This window comes from Cylas formicarius, unplaced genomic scaffold, assembly GCF_029955315.1.
Source record: "Cylas formicarius isolate icCylForm1 unplaced genomic scaffold, icCylForm1.1 PGA_scaffold_5__7_contigs__length_24384050, whole genome shotgun sequence".
In the NCBI taxonomy this organism is placed as follows: domain Eukaryota; kingdom Metazoa; phylum Arthropoda; class Insecta; order Coleoptera; family Brentidae; genus Cylas; species Cylas formicarius.
This window is the reverse complement of record NW_026844341.1, coordinates 7,364,506-7,386,076: the sequence shown is the minus strand read 5'-3', so window position 1 is coordinate 7,386,076 and position 21,571 is coordinate 7,364,506. Positions and strand designations below refer to the sequence as shown.

General features: G+C 38.4%; 4 protein-coding genes across 4 annotated transcripts; 3 read left to right on the top strand and 1 right to left on the bottom strand.

The window, feature by feature from the left end:
• The first annotated feature begins 10 nt into the window (after positions 1-10).
• Positions 11-15,892, top strand: LOC132702012 (PWWP domain-containing protein 2A-like). Its single transcript, XM_060670406.1, has 7 exons — positions 11-362; positions 543-979; positions 1,041-1,221; positions 6,965-7,140; positions 7,323-7,678; positions 10,689-10,914; positions 15,015-15,892. The coding sequence occupies exons 1-7, from the start codon at positions 217-219 to the stop codon at positions 15,386-15,388; spliced, it is 1,896 nt and encodes a 631-aa protein (XP_060526389.1). The 5' UTR covers positions 11-216; the 3' UTR covers positions 15,389-15,892.
• Positions 15,893-17,583: 1,691 nt separating this feature from the next.
• On the top strand, positions 17,584-18,789 carry LOC132702283 (DNA replication complex GINS protein PSF1-like). Its single transcript, XM_060670822.1, has 3 exons — positions 17,584-18,127; positions 18,179-18,243; positions 18,295-18,789. The coding sequence occupies exons 1-3, from the start codon at positions 17,912-17,914 to the stop codon at positions 18,755-18,757; spliced, it is 744 nt and encodes a 247-aa protein (XP_060526805.1). The 5' UTR covers positions 17,584-17,911; the 3' UTR covers positions 18,758-18,789.
• Positions 18,790-18,871: 82 nt separating this feature from the next.
• Positions 18,872-19,821, top strand: LOC132702570 (tRNA-uridine aminocarboxypropyltransferase 2). Its single transcript, XM_060671291.1, has 2 exons — positions 18,872-19,007; positions 19,064-19,821. Exons 1-2 carry the CDS (start codon positions 18,922-18,924, stop codon positions 19,731-19,733), a joined length of 756 nt encoding a protein of 251 aa, XP_060527274.1. The 5' UTR covers positions 18,872-18,921; the 3' UTR covers positions 19,734-19,821.
• LOC132702569 (geranylgeranyl transferase type-1 subunit beta) lies at positions 19,770-21,502 on the bottom strand. Its single transcript, XM_060671290.1, has 7 exons — positions 21,199-21,502; positions 21,025-21,149; positions 20,810-20,977; positions 20,593-20,756; positions 20,379-20,538; positions 20,189-20,324; positions 19,770-20,021 (listed from the first exon to the last, which is right to left on the bottom strand). Exons 1-7 carry the CDS (start codon positions 21,306-21,308, stop codon positions 19,847-19,849), a joined length of 1,038 nt encoding a protein of 345 aa, XP_060527273.1. The 5' UTR covers positions 21,309-21,502; the 3' UTR covers positions 19,770-19,846.
• Between the last annotated feature and the right edge of the window lie 69 nt (positions 21,503-21,571).

Genomic DNA, 21,571 nt, shown 5'->3' with positions numbered 1-21,571 from the left:
CAACTTAACTTTCAATTTTTAGTAGAGGAGTAGAGGTTATATTTTACTATCGTTTTTATCAATCCATTCTCGGAAATAGAAAAATTCCACTTTATTGTACCTTGAAGCGCTTAAAAAAGCCCCAAAAACCGCTGTATAGTAGTAGCGCAAAAAAGGAAGGATCAGGGTATAACATTCAATGTAAAAGGATATTTTTTTACTTGTCCATTAACAAATATGGCTGACGAAATTAAGGATATAAAATTGTTGAAAAACACGAAAATCTCCGTGTATGTCGACGAGGCTCTACCTGATATTATCGTAGTCACTTATGAGTTTGGTTTGAAATTGTTTAAAGGGGTTCTGCTAGATTCTAACAAAAGGTAAGTTACATGATCAAACTTTGCTTTAAAAAAAAAGGGGTTAAAAGATACCGTCAGTTATCGAAAAAACTCGAACCGCATATTCAATTCACTTAAATAGCGGCCATGTTCCCGTAAAACGTGTAAAAAAAAAGAACTCCATCCAAATAAATGTGGCATTCATTTGGCTCCAATCTTTAGAAACCTGCCATGCGGTATCCAATCGTTAAACCCGGCGTTCACCGTGCCGTCAAAGAAACCAGACGATGACCCCTTGTACTCGGTAAATCAGAGGTTCTCTTACATGGACCCCAATGCCCCTAAAAAGAAGAACATTCAGATGCCGAGCAAATACAAAAACAACAAAATGACAGTGAGACTGAGACCGAGACAAGTATTGTGCTCAAAATGCAAAGGTATTTGCAACGAAAACTCGGAGAATGTGTCAAGGAAGAGAAAGTCCTCGGATGGGGCGAAAATCTCATCGCCGCCGCCCCCGAGTAGACGCGGCAGCAACGCTCCTGTCACTCGGTCCGTTAACACCTATCTGAACACCACTCGACGGAAATTGCGTCGGCAAGAGATGGAAGAAGGGCCGAAAGTCACCAAAAGCGATAGCATTGAAAATATAAACCCTGGTAATAGCATTTCATTCAAAGAATTCGGTTTTCTGTATCTGTAAGCTTTTGAATTTTACAGAAAACTGGGACGCGGCTGAAACGAGTGAGAAACCTTTAGACGCCGTTAATTTAGAGGGTGCCCCAAGGACCGTACAAAATCCCAAGCATTCCCCCAATCATTCCGAATCTAGTTCCGATCATTTCGAGCCCCCGCGCCTCACGCAAACGCAGAGTTTAAGAGCGGCGAGAAGGACAGTCAGGTAACTCTCGCGTCATGTGTGTATGAAAGGAATCAAGAGAAGCCTCCACTGCTCCATCCTATTTGACAAAGAACTACAATCGCAGCAAATAATATAGTAAATAAATCCTTCAATTTACGTTTCATCATATTGCAATTGGATTAATTGCGCGAAACAATTCTGAAAATACCGTTGCTATTAAATAGCAGGATTAAGGCGTCGGAGTTATTTTCATGAAGCCTACAATGAAATCGTAGATAACTCTGAATAGCCCGCTTTTGCAGACATGTTTGACCAACGCGACCTCTACAATGAGGCGGTGAAACGATAGAGGGTAAATAATTAATGAGTCATCATGAAAAGGCTATTGGCGGTTTTACAACTAAATGACATCTCTAGTGGAAAAAAATATTACTATAGTTTGCAAGTAAAATTAAGAATGGCTGCATCATTTTCATATGAAGTTCTTGTTTGCGTTGTATTTTTTATATTGATATTGTTTAAAAAACAGTTCATTTGGTATAATTGGCGATTCTCAGTACTTTTATAGAATCATCCGAAAGTTTAGCATTAAAGGAAGAGCTTATCGGACTCAAATCCAAACATAAAATAAATTGCTTTGTAGATGGATGACACTCAAGAAATAGAAGGCCCTCTGTAAAAATCTTCTTATTGGTCCCTGCAGTAGACAAAGTTAAAATTATATTTTGCATTTAATAATGCTTCGACTTCTACAAAACTCCAGCTTTCATAATACACTTTAAATATGATGATATGATGATGTGTATGATTCACTCGCCCGCTTAAGTGCGAATTTCTTACAAGAGGGTTGTAATTATGAAAAAATGTTTTTTTAATTATGGCAAAGGAGAGCAATTTCATTCAGTAGAATAAAGTGGACAAATGTTTGTGAAAATCAAACTCTCCCTAGTACAAATATCGCGACAAAAGGTCAGATATCAAACTGCCCTGGAATAAACCGAAACAAATTTTTTTGCTGCATTTTTTGGTTAGTTTAATAACAGTATTAATATAGGCAACATTGGATTAACAAAATAAACACCTCGCTGTCGAAATGGTCATGGTGATTGAGCTATTTGATGCTGAAAAAGGACAAATTAATAGAAACAGTATTCGCGAAAAAGTGTAAATAGTTTAGCCGTCGTTACCAGTCTAAGAATTAGATCAAAATATATGTGTTATTTTTATAGGATGATATTTGAAAAATAAATAAATGAAATTTTTAAGATATCTATGCACCACACTGCTTGAATTTCTTGGCCATTTTTATCCATTCTACATATTTGGTTTATATTTTAAATATTAAAATAACAATAAGCAATTACAATGCTTTTTTGTCCTCTCTTATATACAATGTGTCCCAGATTCGCTTCTCTACGCAGGGATATCCGCTCCTATTATATGTTTTACGGGAAACTTAGTGCATTTGATTGATTGATTTGGGAAATATTGGGAAAAAACAGAAAACGGGAATTTTTTTTTCGCCAGTGTATCCAAAACAGTTAAATTGACAGCTGTCAAAATGGTGACATTATTCAGACACTGTTTAAGCCAAGTAAGATAACGTGTATGACATATGTCGTGTAGCCTTTTGGTTTCTCGCACTCATTTCATTTTTCCTATGGCCGCGATATTGAATTTTTCGATTTTTGGAAAGAACATAAAATTTCCAGTTTGGTGATGTTTCACAAGCGCACAAAATATTTCATCACACTTCGTAAAGTTACGTGTTAATTACGTTATCAATATTTATAATTATGTTAACAAATTATGTTATAAAAATCATCCTGTTGGCTTCTTCAAAGCTTGACTGAAACTGGCTGAGCCAAGCTCTGAAGAAGCCAACAGGATGATTGGCGAAACGTCAGCAAGTTCGACTGTAGAGAGTATTACAGTAGCCTGCGGCAGTTTCTTTGAAAAAAAAAGTACCTTAAAAAGTTCCCAGCAGTTTGACGCAAGCATTATTTAATGAAATGATCGAATATTATGACCTCCTAGTTCCTCTGACTGCCTGACTCTTAGCTCACACAAAGAATGAGATCTTTGAATTTGACCTTCCCGAGATTATAGAAACCACGAGACAAAAAGTTTTGGATATTTGTAGAACATTAACGAAAATACTCTTGCTAAGTTTGTTCAGTCCTCAATTGCCAAAAATCTCTCAGTGCAAATCCACATCGTTTGGCAAATCTGTAATTAATAATGTTGAAGTTTTTGTTGTTTAGAATTAAAGGATTCAACACAGTTAAAAAAATGTTAGTGCAGTTTATTAAAATAAAATTAGTTGAAAATATAATGTGGTCAAATAAATGCAGATCAACGGTACAACGCAGTTGCTTCGAACATAGAGCGCCAAATGCACTCTAAAATCATTGACTTACCCTAAAAAAACGCACTTGTCACTTTTACAACGCTTTAAGTTAAACGTTGTTAAGAATCTGTTAAATCTTTCATTCCAGCACCGTGGGTACTGCTGTAATCCATAGAGGCTTCTTTTCAGCTTGCAAATTGTTAGTGCTAACGTATCTTTTAGGCTGAGGAAATCCGTTTGCAACGAGTCTTGTTTTGTATCTTGGGACATTTCCTGCAGGGTCTGTTTTTACAGCAAAAACCCATCTGCAGTCAATTACACATTTAGCCTGTGGGAGCTCAGAGAGGATCAACATACAGTTGGTAATTTGCCCAAGACATCTGACTTGTTGAGAAGTCTTTCTTTTGCTTTGATGATTTATTGAAAATTTAATGCGTTTCTGTTATGTCTTACTTATTAATGTTAATGTTAAATCACTGCCTACTTATAAAATAATTAAGACCCAACTTTACGAAGTGAGATAAAATCGTTTGTGCACTTGTGAGGCATCACTGAACGGGAAATTTTACGTCCAAATCCAAAATGGCAGTCATAAGAAAAATGAACGTTAAGTTGTCACTTTTTGACAGTTGCCAATTTAACTGTTTTGGATTTAGTGGCGAATAAAGAAATCCGCCATTTTCTGTGTTTCGCCGATATTTCCCAAACCAATTTACCGATCGTAAATCTGTAGCCGGTTATCAAAGGTATAATACGACCAAAAATATAGTGCATTTATGCTTTGACGTTTTAAGTATTTTACAGTACCGCAGACCTTCGTAGGACCGTGGTAAAACCCATCCCGACAGATGTTGATTCTGCATTAAGTAGGTCTTGCCTGAGATGGACCGTAACCGTAGAAACTTGAAATTTTTATTTTAAACATAAATGGACCGTTTTAAATTTGATTAAGCATTGATGCTGCGGGGTATTTTCGAATAAGTAGAAGCGTTTATTTTAACATCAGGTGATATGTATCATTCTTAAGAGTTTAATCTAAATTGTAATATTTTCTTATATATTACGGAGGTATTTGACTGTGGCTGTTTTCACTGGATAATTCAATGGATAAGGGTAAGTACGTGTACTCCATTTATCCAATCTTTTTTTATGTGGCTGTCGATTACCAACATTCTTCTTCATTAGTTTTTGTGTCTTTTACATAGTTCTTCGATCTTTAAACTACAACAGTCTTTAAGACTATACATTATATTCGCGGTGGATAAAGATACGTCATAAGAATACAGATAAATATTTATTAAAATTTTACAATTAATTTTTTGAAGGTTCCTGTTTTTTAACACTTTAGAATGTGGAGACCGTGGAATGAATGAATGAATGTTAGAAGAAGACATGGAAAATAACGCAGAATTTGAAGACGAATTGGAGGTGGTAGTCGAACCTAATGACCACGAATTTAGAAGACGAACTTCCTCAGCAAATAAAAAAAATCGGATCCATTTGTCTTCGGATGCTCAACAAATTGTTTTGAATGTTTACAATTTTATAAGAAATTCAGAAGGGGAAGTAGGAGCAGCAATAAAAACAAGTGACATGACCAAAGTTCCGTGGTTCAACACTCACAACACAGTAAAAAAAGGATGGTGTGATAACAGTAACAAGTGTGTACTAGACCTGCCGCCTTCACATGGAAAACGCATAATTATTTTTCATGCTGGGTCCAAAAATCGTTGGGTGGAAGATGCCTTATTTTTGTCTGCCAAAAACGTCAAAGATTCAAGTGTGGATTACCATGAAAACGTGACCTCGGAAATATTTGAGGACTGGTTTCAAAATTAAATGTTGCTAAAATTATCGCCAAATATGTGTTGATAATGTCTGATATCACTCACCCCAAATTATAAAAATTTCAAATACTTCTTGAAATAAAGAAGAAATTAAAGAATTTCTGTACGAAAATGATTTATATTTTTAAGAGAGATGGTATTGGTATTAAAGGGGAGCGCCCTCGCGGGCGTCCAAGCACTTAGGCCACCAGATGGGCCCGTTGTGCCCCCAGGCCGCTCTAGAGGGCGTCCAGAATGCCGCCCCTCCTATAGAAGGTCAGCAACTCCTTTAGCCCAATACCGTGCACTGAGTCCGGTTCGATCAGGGCTGTTCCGAAGACTCCCAATCTTGCCCATGTCAAGGCACTCGGTGAGCAGATGATATGGGGTCTCCTCCCCTTCCATGCACCACCTACACTCCGGGTCATCTCCAATGCCTAGCAAACAAAGATGTGTCCTAAGGCTGCAATGTCCTGTGTAGGCCCCTGTTAGTGTGCTCTACACTCCCTTCTGGTCAGTCTAAGCAGCTCCCTGGTCCGAGGAAGGGCGGGCCCATCCATCATAAGCCTCGCCTGCCTCATTCCCGGAGCAACTCTCCAGCCCCCCGCGGCCCGGTCTCTCGCCCAGGCTTCGAGAGCTCCCCGCCTCACACACGTGGCGATCCCCAAGCGGTGCTCTGGCCCTATATGCCTACGCGATGAGCCCTCTCTGGCTAAGGCGTCCGCTGCCTCATTGCCCCGGATACCGGTGTGACCCGGGACCCAGACCAACGTGACCTTCCTCTCCTCAGCCACCCTCCTCAGTACCCCTTTGCATTTCTTTAGGAGCGCGTACGCACTGACTTCAGCGCCAGATTCAAGTGTGGATTACCATGAAAACGTGACCTCGGAAATATTTGAGGAATGGTTTCAAAATAAAATGTTGCTAAAATTATCGCCAAATATGTGTTGATAATGTTTGGTATCACTCACCCCAAATTAGAAAAATTCCAAATACTTCTTGAAATAAAGAAGGAATTAAAGAATTTCTGTACGAAAATGATTTCTGAATATCAGTACAAAGCTGGTCTAACTGTGAAAAGTGAGTAATTAAAGAAAAAGAAGTTGACCATTGAGCTAAGTGACAACAGTAGCGATAGTGCTGATTTTTTAAGTGACTGATACTTTATTATTATTATTATTATTATTATTATTATTAATAATGATACTATGTAGAAATGTAATGAAATAGAACGTAATAAATTGTTACTCCGTACTAATTTTTTATGTACATGTTTCAAGAATTGCTCGGCGAAAAAGATTGAAACCATACTTATATCTCGCTTGTTAGTGTAGGTAGATAATTTCCTAGGTGTTCTATAAGGGTCGGTTGTAAAAGCACTATGTTTCTCGTCCAAGTACACTGTGTTCCCTTTTAACCTTTGCTGTAGGTATAATAGGGGCGGAGATCCTTGCATAGAGAAGCGAATCTGTATTGCATATTCGATATTATGAACACCTCCTCCTTAATGTGATGACTCATACTATAGCGCTTCACGGCCTTCGTTTGAAATTCGGTATAAAAAAAAATAGTGCGAAAGCGATCTGAAATGGGCGAATTCCCGCAGGAAAAAAAGGAACGTCGGTCCGAACGGGAGCCAGTGGACAGATGACGAGAAAACGGGCTCGATGAATTCGGAGCAGGCTGTGAATTCAAGCGGCATCACCACCAACACGAGGACCATAAAAATATCATACGGGCCGCAGGGCGAGGGCACCGTGTTGAAGATACCGGCTCAAATAGGTTACTTGATTTGATAGCCCTTATTCCGTTGTATATTTTGTCCTCAATAGATTTATGTCTACCTCACTCGTTATACCTTTTTTTTTCTGCTCGCGACGCAACCCCCTAGGTCCGTAGTAGTTTTTTTTCTGAGCGTGCCAGCGTCCACGGGAGCGCTAATAATATTCCCAATTTGGACTTAGACAACGTAAACGGAGACGACTCGGAGGAGAATGTGAACGTCGGCAGGCCGCCGCTGAACCTCCCGAACAAGGCCGCGCGGAAGGCGATGAAGAGGGCGCGAAAAGAGGCGAGACGAAAAATCCTACTAGGCGGTTCGCCACTGTATCTGGGAGGCACGTCGCCAAGGTACGCTTTGGGTAACGGCAGTCCCAGGTACACCGTGGGCAGCGCTTCGCCCCGCCACGGTCTTGGCAACAACTCCCCCAGGTACATGATACCGGCGTTCGACATCAACGTGTCACGCCGCAGGAAACACAAGGTGAAACACAAGAAGAAACACAAGGACGACAAGGACCGCAAACACAAGGAAGGCGAGGTACGCTGCCGTTGCACTTTTGCCTATTAATAATTTAATGTTGCCTGTGGTAAGAAAAAGTCTTCACCCTATGTCCAGTTTTCTAGATGTCAATGCACAAATTTGGACCGAGGATTTTAACAACTGTATAAATAAAAAGCTTACTTTTTTACAAAATCGTTACGAGAGAATTTTGCTTATTTTATTGATCTATAGGATGGCGCAGAATATATTTTAGTTACGTTAATCGCTAAAAAGCAATTCTGCGCGTAGCGCCCCCTAAATATTTGGACAAAATTTATATCGGATGTAATATCCTCAAATTCACCCAAAATCATTGGAAAGTGGTGAAGTTAAATCAAAATTCGAAAATTAAATTGATATTTCGACTCCCTGTAAATTTTTACTTGTCAAGTTTTGGATAAAGGCTTTGGTTCGAATAACTGTTTTTGTCTTTAGTTTCTAATTTACAATACCCCGTATTGTTGGCCTACAATTGTGCGTACGAGGTGTGTTCAAAAAGTAAGGTGACTTTTAAGTTTTATCGAAAAGTATTTATTTATTTTTCAAAATTAATGTTGTCCCCTTCAAAGTAACCCGCCGCCCACTTGTGCCAACGTTTCTCCCAATCAACGAAGCACTTCTGGTAAGCACTATCTGGTATAGCTTTAAGTTCTTTCAGCGATTTTTTCTTTATCTACTCAATCGTTCCTTTCATGGGTTTCTGGAGTTATGGGAACAGAAAAAAATCGCAGGGGGCCATATCTGGTCAATATGGTGGCTAAGGCATGATTGTCGTTTTGTTTTTGCCGAAAAAGTTGGGCACAAGCAGGTGCATTATCGTGATGCAAAATCCATGAATTGTTTTCCTATAATGCCGGACCTTTTCTTCGTATTTCTTCTCTCAACCGGCGCAGAACTTCAAGATAATACCCTTTATTGACCATTCGACCTTGATGTACTACGCCACGATAACCAAAGAAGACAGTAAGGAAAACTTTGACATTTGATCGAATTTGATGTTCTTTTTTCGGTCTTGGCGATTCTGGGTTCTTCCATCGGGAAGACTAGGCTTTGGTTTCCACGTTATAACATATACCCATGATTCGTCACCAGTTATGACCTTTTGGAGCATACAAGGATCATCGTTGACGTCGCTCTTGAGCGATGCTTCTTCGACGGTCTTTTTGTTCAAAATTAAGCAGTTTCGGAACAAATTTTGCTGCTACACGTTTCATACCCAAAACTTCGAAAAAAATGTCATGGCACGAGCCAATAGAGATAGATACCGACGTCTTCGCCGGTAGTGATTCCACGATTTTTCAACACTATTGGTTTCACTTCTTCAATGCTTTCGTCAGTTCTAGACATGCTGGAGTGTTCAGAGCGAGGTTCATCATGGGCGTCTTCTCAGCCATCTTGGAACACTTTGTACCACTTTTTTACACCAAATTTCATGCAAATTCTTTGTTCCTTTTTTTTGACAGTTGAAAATCGCAGAGCACAGGAAACATGTATAACGCTTTTGTCTCACAAAAAAGTAAGCGTTCAAACTGGCTGAAAATGTGCACATATGTTAGGGACATGTGTACCAACATAAAAAAAAATCGTAGCTCTCCTAATTATGAAAGTCACCCTACTTTTTGAACACACCTCGTATTGCAAAGTTTTAAGGCCATCGTTTTTCTGTGACTATCGATTATAAAAATTAGCCACAGTTTTGTGAAAGTGTTTTCAAGTTACGTTTTACGTTAGTTAAGTATTAATGTTTTGTTTCGTTCTTTATAAAAAATTATTCCCACATTTAAAAGACCATAGAACAAGCAAAATTCTCCCATTACAATTTTGTCAAAAAAGAAAGGTTTTAGTTATAATGGGCCAGTTAATATTATATGAAAATTGTTAAAATTCCCCTTTGTCCACCTTGGATCACTAGGGTTGTGGACTTGACCAGTCAAACTTTTTGTGTCAATTGACCGAAATAATTTTAAAACTACAATGAAATTTATATTTATTTATATTGTACGTTACGTCTATGTCGTGTCATTCTGAGAACTAAATGGAGTCGATATTTTTATTGAGATTCCGAATTACCGACTATTGTATTCGTGTATTCCTTGAAGAGGTAAATTTTACATCACAAACGCATAATTTTTTATTATATGTATTATTATTAAATAGTGATAGATAACACTCTACAATTGCAAGATGTTATTTAAAACAGTTTGATCGAATTTGACTTGTCAATTAAGAGGGGAACCAGCCTCAACACTATTGAGCATCAATATCTAGAAAACTGCGAAGGGCTACAACATACTAATTTTTTTAAAAAATTGGCCGAAAGCCATTTCCCAAACAAAATGAGGGGTTCGTTGCACCGGAAATAGAGATTTTTGACCGGTTATGTTAAAATTTCTCGAGCACCCTGCAAGGGCAAAAATTATGGTTCTCGAAATGGCGTATTTAGCTTGTCAAAACAGATTATTATTTTATAGACAGTGCTTCAATTACAGACGGTTTTTTACGCCACTAAAAATTGTCATTGTCAAAAAAAGTCTCTCCCGATGTCATGTCTTGTTTATTTCAAGAATTCTTATAGATTTTTTATATATGAAAAAACATTTAAAAATGCTTCCAGACCCCCTCATGGCGCTCAAACTCTAACTCAGGGCCAAATTTCAAGTCAATAGCTTTAAATTGTTTTGGACTTTTATTTTATTTTGTAGCGATTTCCAAAAGACTTCCGAAAAATCCGCCAAAAAACGATGGACGCCGGGGTCCTGTTTATACATTGTTACAGTATACGTGTAGGTAGGATGTCAAAAAATAATGGAAAAGCTCAGAGTAAAATGTGCAGCTGGGATTTGAAAAAAAGACATTTGTTTTATACCTTGAAACATTGTTAGACAATATATTTTTGTCAACTCCCTACCAATTTCGGCGCGGTTTTCAAAATCTTATTGAGGCCTCCGTTTAAAGAAAATTGAGGCCTTCTTTCACGCCATTATCTTTAAAATATCGCAAAAATCAGGTGAGCAGTTCGACCCAAGACGAAACCAAAGAGCAGTGCATCACGCAGAAGTTGTCGATCAACCTCAAACGGCTAAACGAAATGTACACGTCATGCACGGTCCACGAGGACACCACCTCGAGTTCGGATGAGCACAGCGAGCAGATGCCCGACTTTCCTCCGGCCAATCAGCCCCTGATGCTCAGAATCAACGCGCGCACGTTGTCCAGCGCGATGGGCGCCGACGGTGAGTGTCTCATTTTGTTTCCGCTAAGGGGCAGGGTTTTAGCGACAGCAACATTTCTTCTGTTTTCATTCGTTTTAAATGTTGCGTGATTAAAGTTTTAAAGCCGCGTATTTTTGCATAAAAATTTCTGCATGCAATTTTGTCTAGCAAAATATGTCCGATTAATATGGTAGATTTTTATTTCTAAAGGTTGTTTTCTTATAAAGCAGTTCTATATCGCATGAACGGAGCGAGTGTTTAATAAACGAGTGACTAAAGAACTGTTGCATAGTATACTTTTTCAACGACCATTAGTATTTGGGTACATTTTTACATAGCAACAGAATACATTCACTGACGTGACCGTCAGAACTGACAAACCTCAATATATCATGGCTAAAATCTAAAAAAATGATTGGAGACAATAGTCCTGCTGCGAATCACTCGTCTTACAGAATAATATTTAAATTTTCTAGTATACCATTCTATTTTTTTTTAAGTTATTATTGTGTGATGAGCTAGTTCACTTTTTCTAACCAATAAGCCCAAAACTTGGATGGAAAATATTATAGTATCCCGTACTTTTGCAAAAGCGGAATAATTTCGTTTTCTTTTTACAAAACTTCCGGATTCCTCCTGCATCGGTTTTTGCTGAGTCGAACTTGCTGACGTTTCGCCAATCATCCTGTTGGCTTTTTCAGAGCTTAACTGAAACTGGCTCGTATTTTACTCTGTACCTGCTTATATATTGTTTGAGAGGGGCGGAGCTAAATGAGGGGCATAAACACCGTCTCGGATGACTGATTCCCATATTGGTGACAGGTAGAGACCTGAGTCGCGGTTAAGATTGTTAGGTTGTTTATAGATTTCTATAGACTCTCCGATTTTTCGGACCGAAGATGTTGAGAGATTTTTGGACAAGTGGTAAATCTGGTTTTGACGTTATACTTCTTTAGAACCTTTGATATGTGGTCAGTGATGTTTTGAACGTGAGGAAGGACCGCAGTAGCAACCCTAGTTGCTTTCGTCCTCATTGCTACTGCAAGGTTGTGGTGATGAATATTTTTTGCTGGAATGTTTAATATCTTTAATGTGGAAATTATTAGAGAGAAGAGCAGAGGTAAGGTGTTTTAATTCTGGATTCAGTGACTCGGGCTGAGATAGTTTTACGACGTTGTAAAGAAGAGTGTTGATAACCGACGATTTTTGGGCCGGATGGTGATGTGACCATGCATTAAGGTATCGGTCTGTGTGCGTAGGTTTTCTGTAAACACAATGACCCAATGTTAGGTCTGATTTTCTATTGATAAGAATATCTAAGAATCGAAGGTTATTATTACTTTCCAATTCAATGGTAAAACGTATGTTAGGGTGTATAGTGTTTAACTATCTAAGAAATTCTACTAGGGTTTCTTGACCATGAGGCCACATAACAAAAGTATCATCGACGTAGCGTTTCCATAATTTTGGTGTTAGATGGAAGGTGTCCAGAGCTTTCTTCTCAAAGGCTTCCATAAATATATTCGCGATGATGGGTAATAATGGAGGACCCATAGCTGTTGAACAAACGTCGGGAACAGCTCTCTAATAATTTCCACATTAATGATATTAAGCGTTCCATCAAAAAATACACTTCACCACAACCTTCCAATAGCAATGAGGCCGAAAGCAATCCTACACTTGTCACTGTGGTCCTTCCTTACATTCAAAACATCACTGACCACATATCAAAAGTTTTAAAGAAGTTTAACGTCAAAACTAGATTTTCCACTTCGGTCCGTCAAAGACAAAATTCCATTTTAGATGCCAGGAGTTTACAGCATTCCATGCATATGCGGCAAAGAATACATTGGAGAGACCGGACGAAAAATATCAATTAGACTCAAAGAACACGGAAGAGCCTTACGACTAAGACAAATAAACTCATCAGCTGTTGCCGACACACTCATGAAACCGGACATAAAATTTTATTCGATAAAACTAAAATTCTTGCATATAATCAGTTCTTCTACCAACGAAAAATCCGAGAGAGTATAGAAATCTATAAAAATCTAACAAACTTAACCGTGACTCAGGACTCTACCTGCCACCAATATGGCAATCAGTCATCCGAAACGGTGTTTATGTCCCTCATTTAGCTCCGCTCCCCTCAAACAATATATAAGCAGGTACAAAGTAAAATACGAGCCAGTTTCAGTCAAACTCTGAAGAAGCCAACGGGATTATTAGCGAAACATCAGCAAGTTCGACTCAGCAAAAACCGATGCAGGAGGAATCCAGAAGTTTTGTAAAAAGTATTACAGTAGCCTGTGGAAGTTTCTTTGAAAAATTTCGTTTTCTTTCAAAAAATATTGATGTTAAATTCGTTTTGCACTTTCAAAGTTCACTTTTCGTCATTTTGAGTTTATTCGCATTTTTCATGGAAGTTGAACCCATAAATATATTAAATCAGATGTTTTGCGCCGCATTTTACGCATATCAATTATTTCGCACTTTAAAAGCTGCTAATTTTGTATTCTTGCAATTTAGTGGTAGACACGTTACAATATTTTCATTTCATTTCATTGTACGCATTGAAATTGTGGTGGTACATTTGAACTACTTTGCAATGTTTTTTTTTCTGTAGATAATCTAGCTAAGTCGATCAGTTGTCCATATGACTTTGTCCGTTTTAAGTATATCGCATTTCCTTTTCAAATCAAACGTATACAAGATGTATTTAACAGGTGGCGGAAAATGCCAAGCCGAATTGACGAAATGAATGAATAAAAACTAAGTGTGAGTGTTTTTGTTTATTTAAAACTTGCTTTCGCGACTATTGACAGAGACATTCTTATTATAAAATTAGGACTAGACTGAATAAAAAACTTTTTATCTGACAGATCTCAGCTATGATTATGAATACCGTTTCTAGTTATAAGGATAGCAAATAGGGTGTGCCACAGAGACGCGAGTTGGGTCCGCATTTATTCATTATTTATAAAAAAAACTCATTTTTTAACTTATTTGGTGACAGGCTTTTCTCAGTCTGTTGAATGGATTGCGAGAAAATAGGTATCAAACTGAATATCAAAATGCAGCATTTATAAAATGGCTGCGTCAAAATAAACTAAAATTAAACAGCACAAAAACCAAATGCATGATTATTGGTTCTAAAGTTACCTGTCAGAAATTCGAGGTATTCGGTGGATAAAATTAAGTTTCGCTCTGAAATGAAATACTTACGAATAATCTTAGATCCACAGTTATGTTTTGGTAATCATCTCGAATATGTTTGCTAAATGATTGGCAAGAAAATATGGTTTTTTAACAGTGTATCTCTGGTTTCATCAGAATCCACTAGAATGTGTATGACAAATAGAGTTATTCGAATGATATTAAACTCTGATAGATGATATACTCCTATAAAGAGAATGTTAGACCAGCTAAATTGGCTAAATATCAGGTAGTTCACTAGAAGATCAAATTTAATTCTGGCTTATGGAATTGCGCGTAAAATTGATGCGCCTCATTTTGCGCTATTTTCATTCATTCATTCATTCATTTCTTAAAAATGCCGCATTCAGACTTATCGACGATGTCAGCGGTCAAGTTGGTTAATGAATGCCGCTTAAAAATGATATTTTAAATCTTGCACATGCGCACGTTAATGAACCTTCTAAAAAAAATTATAGTTGCTTCATAAATTCCTGTATTATCGGCATAGTCAGGGTCTCAATATTTTTAATAGCTATATGGAAATTATATTTGTAAAGAAGAGCAAATGTTCCATTCCTCATTTTAATATGCATTCCACGACGGAGTTCGTTGTATGAATGACCTGTCATATATTATTAAAAATGCGCCTTGCCTAAAAATATTCAAATAAAGTCCTTGCGTAGTTCATAGTTTGTTAATGTAAATTATAATAGGTATTGTATTATATATGTTATTATTGTTAATATTATTTAAAGTGGATGACTTAGGAAATAAGTTTTTAGTTTTCCATCAATAAGTTTTGCAATATTCGATAAGGAAAGACTTTGTGGGGTACTAATTTCAAGGCTACTTTTTGGTTCGATGATCTATTTGTTTGACTGTGATGAGCGTTTAAACAAAAGTCAATTGGGGGGTCTTTTCAGGTGTGCGCCTGTTGGTGGGCGACGTGGTTTGGGGCAAAATCCACGGGTTTCCTTGGTGGCCCGGCAAAATCCTTACCATATCCGGTTGCAACGCGCAGGGACCCCAGGCGCATGTGGCGTGGTACGGCTCGTCCACGTCATCGGTGATGCAGTGCGACCAGCTCAGTCACTACTTGGACAACTTTAAGGCGCGTTACAACAAGAAAAAAAAGGGACTCTACAAGGAGGCGATCAAGCAGGCGACGAGCGAGGCGAAAGAGAACGCGGAGAACCGCGTCAGGCAGCCCCTAGGCAACTCTCCGTCGCACAACATTATTCCGCAGGTGGTGCCGCCGGCGTTGGCGTCGCCCAGGGAAATCGACGTCGCGTCTTAAACGATCGGGGCCGGCCTTGATTTTTGTTTTTAGGAATAGTCACTCGTCGTCGTGCTCGCTAGAGCGGAGGGGCGTGGCCGGTATCGTTTGCGCAGTGTCTCTCGCACACTTTGACGGTAGAACAGGGAATAGTTTTGTAATATAATTTGCCCAGATTTATTTGAGGCGGTTCCGTTTAATGTTAAAGGTTAGGTTAAAAGCTGTAACATAGTGATCAAAGTTGGTATTGTCGGTCGTAGTGCTTTTTCATTTTCATTTTACCGCACTAAGTGTTTTCGTTTTAGCATTATGTTGTTTTTCGACCTCGGGGCGTGTAGTCGCCGTTTAAATATTTTCATCAGTGTTTGTGATATTGTACCCCTTGCAGCGTGTATATTGGACAGTCTCGAGTGACGAACCACTTATTATTTTCGTTAGGAGTGATGGAATTTTCCTTTTCCGATGTTAAAACCGATTTTATTTGTATACAATAATATATCTGTGATTTTATTCCCATACTATGATAAGCGATTAATTAAAAAAATCTTCTTTTCCTAACGCTTTTTGATTTCGAAATTTACTAAGTTTATAGCAAGAGATCGTCGTGGATGTGGGAAATGAACGAAAAATTAGAAAGACCTAATTATTCGCGTCATTAGTGCTGACGTCATCATTTGAAGACAGGTTAACCGTTGTCGGTGTTTTCTTTTAGTGGTGTTTTTTCCTTATATTTTAAAAACCTATTTCTTGTATTTAGAATCTATTTTTAGCTGCTTTTATGGTACAACGTTAGGCACCAGGCACTAATCATTATGTCAGAGAAAAATAGGAGTTTTATCTATTTCCCCAGGGATCCAAAAATAAAAAGCAAACGGATAAAACTAACAAGATAACGGGATATAACAATTTATTTTGAGTTTTTTTTGTGCACTGTTATTTTGTGGGCGAGGAAAAAAAGGATACAGATACGATGACAGAAAAAAGTTTGAGCTTAAATCTGCGGAGAAAAAGAGCCCATCTCTGGTAAAAGCAGTTTCTGTGTACGATAATCATATCTTTAACATTATTGTAGAGTTCTCTAAACAATATACCATTTTTACGACATAATCCAGTTTTTGGTCAATTTTTATAATGGTTTAACCGCAGGCCTACCTCGCTTGGGTTTCTCTTTGTAACTCTCATTAAATATATTCCACAATGACGTTCCAGAACCACACTGCTGGAGCTTCGTCGGTGAGATTCCTTAATTGTTATTAGTCCAGTGAAAAATCCATTTTTTAATTTTAAATCTTACTCTTAGAATACAACAGTCGCACGGCCCCGTTCTTGTCGGCTAACATTTTAAATACGGCCCTGGCTTATGGTATACGTGCTGAAAAGAATGGTCCCTTCCGCTTTACAACAGGCGGGTCTTAAAATCATTCCGAAATCAAAACCATAAAAAGTTGTAAAAACGGTATATACTTTGGAGAACTCTACCGGTATTTATCAAATTGTGATTTACGATCTTAATACGATGAATTTTAGTTTGGTATTCGAAATAAATGTAGAATACGAGAGGTTCTTTTATAAAGCAGATACATCAATTTGTAGGTTGCAGTGGTTTCAGTACTTAGCTTAGCTTAACAATTTTATCACTATGAAAAACGCTTCTAAAATGTTTAGACACAAATTTAAAAGAGCGCGAAATGCCAAGGAAGCCATATTTGTTTAGATACAGTCAAAACCTAACTAAAAGTTATGACGTCGCACTAATGACGCGTATATTTTGAAAAAAAAAACGATCATATAGGGTAAGTTCAACTTACCATCCGTAAAGCCGGCTGCACACTATCCGGCGGTCCTGTCAGTTCGAACTGCATATGTCAGTTAAGACTGAGCAAAAACGCTCCTTGTTTTCAACCAATCTTTACACCATACCGTACGTTTTTTTTTTATTTCTTTCTATCCAAAGCAACTACTAAGCCGAGAAGTGCTAACGCGTCGTCATCAATAGATGCCGTGATGATGATTGAGACTGATATTTTATATTCGCCTGAACGTGTGGATGCTGGTCAGTCCATCAGGCAGACTTTTCAGTTCGAACCGACAGGCCTGCCGGATCGCGTATAGCTTAAGGATCACGACCTCAACTGCTAAATTTGCGTTCGATAAGAGTTGATCAGTTATATTGACTTTTATAAGTGGAACGCATTTGTTTTTATTGGTTATTTACGTACATAATATGGAAAATAATTTAATATTAATAGTGACATAGTAAATGATTCTTCAGAAAGTTCCTCAGAGGAAGAACTTGAAATTTGTCCACAATATGTGAATAAATCGCGAAATATATGATCACGGGTTATTGGGTATGTGGATGTAATTAATGGATAGAGTAACTTTGGTTAATAAAGTCCGCTAAGCTAACCTAAATATCTTAAACGACCGTGCAAGCCCAGATTTGAATTTCGGGCGTCGTGGGCTTTAAGCGGTCGCCATTTGTGACGTTGAAGCTGCAGCGTGGGTGGTGCCGTCGTTATGTGGAACTAGCAATTAGGCGACATGAACTTTACGATCGTTAAGTGGAACTTACCCATAACTGCGAAAAATAAGACTAAAGGAACTTGGCGAAGGGCCCACAAAGGTAAAAAGGAGAAGAGAAAATGCGCGGGAAAATTCGGAAGGTTATGTCTGCGAGTTGAAAAAATGTACGCGGAAAAAGCTTGTAATTTGATAAAAGAGCTGGCGAGGTCCGAGGAAGTGTTAGCGCCCTACAATGCAGGTAATCTCAAGACTACTCAACCTCGTTCTAACGGAAATCCGTTTCAGGTGGATTTGGTGAAAGATGTGGCGAACGAAATTAAGGAACTGCACGCTCAGAACATTAAAGACGGGTACGAGTACAAGGGCGCTTTGCAAAAATTATAGTACGCGTCGTATTGCAGGTCGACGATATTTAACGAAAGCGGGGCGGTTGGCACATCCGCCAACGCGCTGTACCCGACCTTAAGGATCGGCAATGCGGCGCTGAAACGCAATGTACGATGCTTCCAAGCGTATCACTACAACAGGCTAAGGAAAATCAGGACGATGCGATGGGAATTTGGAAGTATTTTGCCACCAGATATCAAAACAAACTTGAGTAACTTGGAATCGGAGTGGTTCTCCAAATATTCAAGGACCCTCGCGAATTACATGAGGTCTATCGGAGAAGATGGCTTAAACTTGGCCATTAACTTTAAACCTCCAAAAGCGCTATACATTGAAGTGAGATGCTTGTTAGATTATGGCAAATATGAACTAAGTGATGGAACAGTTGTTCTGCTCAAAAAAGACAGCAGACATTACTTACCACGCAGCGAGTGCGAGGAGCTTATAAGACAAGGCGTTATTCAGCATATCGTTTGATTGTTATTTCTTGATATTAAAACCTTATTTTTCTTCGCAAGAATGGTTGCCTATACTTTCGCTAGATATACTTACCATAACATTTATTTATCTATGGGTTCATATTTGTGCCATTTGAACTACTGAACGAATCAAAATTTTTAACCCAAAATTTGAGACTAGCTATGGAACTGGAGTCGGATGTGCTTTCGGATTTGGCAAAATTGCCGGCAGAGCCGCCTGTAATGAGAGACATTTGCTTTACTTGCGAGTATATATGATTAATATTTTATATTGAAAAAACATTTAGGTCCGTGAACTTTTCAGACGACCTCGAACAGTTTGCTATTGCAGCTTCATCCCAAGCCCTCCTCTGAACCCCAAAAACCGCATTATTGTCTTGCAACATCCTGCTGAAGAAAAAAGGTGCCTTAGAACTGTCCCTATTTTACAATTGGGCCTGGCTGCCGGTAAATGCCTTATTTTTAAGGGTAAACACTTTCCAGGCCTTCACGGTGATTTGAAGAGTATATTAAACGCCCAAAGTACCTTATTACTTTACCCCAGTGCTTCGTCAGTTGATATTTACAATATTTCAAACCAAACTGAACCACTCAACTTGGTTATTCTAGATGGCACTTGGCCACAAGCAAAGGCTATGTATTCTTCTAGTCCCGTGCTGCACAATTTGCGACAAGTTAAACTATTGATGGAAAACACGAGCGATTATATAATAAGGACCCAACCAGCTGATGGGTGTCTTAGCACACTCGAGACTGCAGCTATATGTTTAGCAGTACTTGAAAATGACAATTCATTAAGAGAAAAGCTTTTAAGGCCTTTAAAAGCAATGTGCGAGTTTCAGCTAAAGAATGGTGCTGTTTCCCATCAGAGCAAGGAGTTCTTAATAAAAAATAATTCCTATCCTAAATTGGTGGGCAAAAGGTTGAACAAGGTTCTAAAAAATGCTCACAGAATAACCAACAAAGACAGCTGATTGTCCTTATAAGGATTTTACAAAAAGACATTGTTTTTTCAATTATATTTCTCACAAAATTACAAAAACACTTAAATAAAAATGTATACATTTTGAAAATGAATCACAATTATTTAACTCCATCCGGCATGGAGGGTCTTCAAATGGTCATGTACCTTTCTCGTGCAATTAAGAGGGCAAAACATCTCCCTCAAATTGTCGAACTTCATCAAACTGAGCCCAGCCAACCCAAAATAAGTGTGCATTGGATCTGGCACGGCATTCATCCATTTCGCAAATCCTCCGTATCTATAATTTAATTTACATAAATAACATATATTATAAAAACGGTATAACTTGGGGAGAATTTTAATTTCCGGTTAATGTCAGAAGAGCAAAACAAATCACAAATTATTCAACTGTGCGAAAAGTTTTCGGTGATTGTTTCACTTTTTTAGCTCTTTTAGTATGCTTACTTGTCTTGGGTCATCAAAATAAACTGGGGATTATCATCTGCCTCGATAAACTGATAGGCATTTAGGATTTTCAATGCCCCACCGGTCCAGAATGAATAGCAGGTGTCCGTCGGTTTATTTGGTCTACCATTAAACCCTAAAATGAATGAAATAGCTGCAACTTGGAGCGGCTCTTCCTGAAAATCCTTACCTGTTTCCAGTCTCATTAGCAACCACCTTCTCAAATTGTGAAATTGGCGCTTCGACAGTCTGTGTAAATTGTTACTCAAAGCTAGTGATGCAACTGCGCAGAATGTTGAACCGCAGTGACTTTCAAGTTCAGGGCCTTGCCCAATGCCTCCGTCGTAAGACTGAAAAGGAATCAGTCACCAAACATTTAACGCCAAAAAGTGTTCTGCACTCACGATGCTATTCAAAATGAATTGCATCATTTTCTCTATATCTATGCCTCTCCAATCATTCAATATGTAAGAAATACACGCCGCGCAGTATACGAATCGCATGTCGCTCTCGGCCCCCTCTATTGCTCCTTTGAATGAGCCATTCCTAAGTTGAAGTACCCTCAAACCTGTAAATTTGAGAAGGATGCCTTACTGCTTTTTAGCCCAATATGACAGTTACTTTTTATTATTTCCTCCTTATTAACTCTGCTGAGGTCATCTCCTAAAATCAGTAAGGATAGAAGACAGGAATACGTATTTGCAATGTGACACCATTTGTAGGGTGAAGGTTGGCTCCTGTTATCTTTGGTGTTTAAGAAAGAAGAACCTTGAAAACCGCTGACCAATTCTGAAAATTAGTAGTAAAAGATGGCACTGACAAATTGTCTGACAGACCATTTTCATTGACCACTTGCAGACTGTAGATGCACTCAATTATCTCGTTTTGTTTCTTTCGAGACAACTTATCGATATTGCCAAGCACGTCCAAGCCTGCCAAGCAGAAATATATAATCACGGATCTGAAACGCGAGACTGCAAATAAAACATTTTGATCCCAAGAGGAATTACCTATTCGTGTCCATGCTAGCGAAAAACGAGGGGAGTCTGTGGTTCAGAAACCTCGATAAATACTTCTTGTGGAGTTCAGGTTTAAATTTATACGAAGGTATGTCGCACATTTCGAATTTTGTGCCGCTCTTAAGGCTTTCACGTGTGTATCACAGGTCTAGGTTATAGCTCCCAAAGCAATGCGGATTTTCACGTTCGCGTACACGGGAAAACCATCGCTTCAAACTTGTTCGTTTACTTAGCCAAATTGATAAGAGATAAATAAACACGTTTACAACATAATTTGTTCAAGTTGACACCCTCTGTCACTGATCCGTGATGCGGTCACAGACAATAGCATCGGTACAGTGTAATGTTGGTTGCTGACATCGTG